Below are 1,415 nucleotides of genomic sequence, written 5' to 3' on the forward strand. Positions count from 1 at the left end.
CCAGTCAGAGGGACAGGATGGAGAAGCTGGTGTTGACGCTGGGGCTGCTTGTCACCCTGGGAGTGTGTAGTAAGATTGAGTATCACCCGCCCTGGGGGCCCTCATGCCCCCCACAGGGCCCCCTCTCCCAGCCCTGCCTGCGCCATTCCCTATGACAGGTCAGACCCTAGCAGAAGCTCAGGGCAGCTCCCTTCCTGGACCCCTACCCAGCGACTGGTCCCTGTCCTCCCAGGCAGCTGGAGCCTGAACGAGGAGGAGCGGCTGATCCGGTACCTGTTCAAGGAAAAAGCCTACAACAAGGAGCTCCGACCTGTGGCGCACGTGGAGGAAAGTGTGAACATCTCGCTGACTCTCACCCTCTCCAACCTCATCTCCCTGGTGAGAGCCCCTCCTGAGGCGGGGTGGGGAGGGACCCTCAAAGCTTGCTGGCTCCAGGACTGGCATGGTCACAGAGTCTCACCAGCCCCCAGAGCTGGGAAACATGCCCACTGTGCCAGTAAAACTGGGCGTCCCCCATACCACACCAGGACAGGTTTCGGAGGCCACTTGCCCTTCCTGCTCACTGGTCAGTGCACCCACAGGCAGGGGTCTGGTAGGCTTGGTTGCCATGGTTTCCCCTGGTGCCAGTGGGAATAGGTATCCAGTCATGGTGTGCAGTGAAGACCCCTGGAAGATGACCCTCTCATCTGGTTACAGAAAGAAGTTGAAGAGACCCTCACCACCAATGTATGGATCGAGCACGTAAGGAGATGTAAAAAGCAAGGGTGGGGTATGGAGCCCTGCTCCCCTGTGCCCACCTCCACAGGGGCACCCGGCCAGGGGGAACTGACTGCTGCCAACAGAGAATCCTCGAGTCCAGCTGTCCTCCCTACCCGATGCAACCATCAGTCCCAATGGCCTGTTTCAGCCACTTAGGACCCTTCATCTAGGGCCAGCCATCCCAGCATCCTGAACTGATCAGCAGACTCTTTTGCCAGCAGTCAGTCAGCAGTTCTCAGTAAAACCAACCTGCAGACACAGTGGGGCACCCTTAGTGGTATAGCTGTGCAAGAGAGAGCTGCATCCCCACTGTGCCTGCCTCCCCCAGGCTTGTCCAGGCTGCCCTGGGGACGAGGAGGGGCAGGGCAAAGTGGGATGCCTGCACACAGCAGAAGCCCTGCTGACATTTATTTGGGGTTCCAGGGCTGGACAGACAGTCGACTGCAGTGGAACGCAGAGGAGTTTGGGAACATCAGTGTCCTGCGCTTGCCTTCTGATATGCTGTGGCTCCCAGAGATTGTGCTGGAGAATAAGTTGGGCCAATGTCCTCCCTTCCCATCATTCCACTACCTTTCCTTAAGCCTCCCAGCCTACCCCTACGCCCCCAGCCCTGACTGCCCTTCCTCCCAGCCTCCCCCTGCCCCCACAGCCCTGAC

At 59.3% G+C, this 1,415-nt stretch overlaps 1 protein-coding gene across 2 annotated transcripts in view; it reads left to right on the forward strand.

Moving 5' to 3' along the window:
• Nucleotides 1–1,415, forward strand: part of CHRND (cholinergic receptor, nicotinic, delta (muscle)) — a 10,673-nt gene continuing 9,258 nt past the window's right edge. Inside the window, exons 1-4 of one of the 2 annotated variants that reach the window (XM_006866749.1) lie at nt 1–69; nt 233–378; nt 697–741; nt 1,183–1,292. In XM_006866749.1, coding sequence (XP_006866811.1) covers nt 18–69; nt 233–378; nt 697–741; nt 1,183–1,292 — 353 coding nt within the window. In that variant the 5' untranslated portion in view covers nt 1–17. The remainder of the gene's footprint in view (nt 70–232; nt 379–696; nt 742–1,182; nt 1,293–1,415) is intronic. The other variant, XM_006866750.1, reaches the window with a different exon arrangement.

Source organism: Chrysochloris asiatica, unplaced genomic scaffold, assembly GCF_000296735.1.
Source record: "Chrysochloris asiatica unplaced genomic scaffold, ChrAsi1.0 scaffold00096, whole genome shotgun sequence".
Classification (NCBI taxonomy): domain Eukaryota; kingdom Metazoa; phylum Chordata; class Mammalia; order Afrosoricida; family Chrysochloridae; genus Chrysochloris; species Chrysochloris asiatica.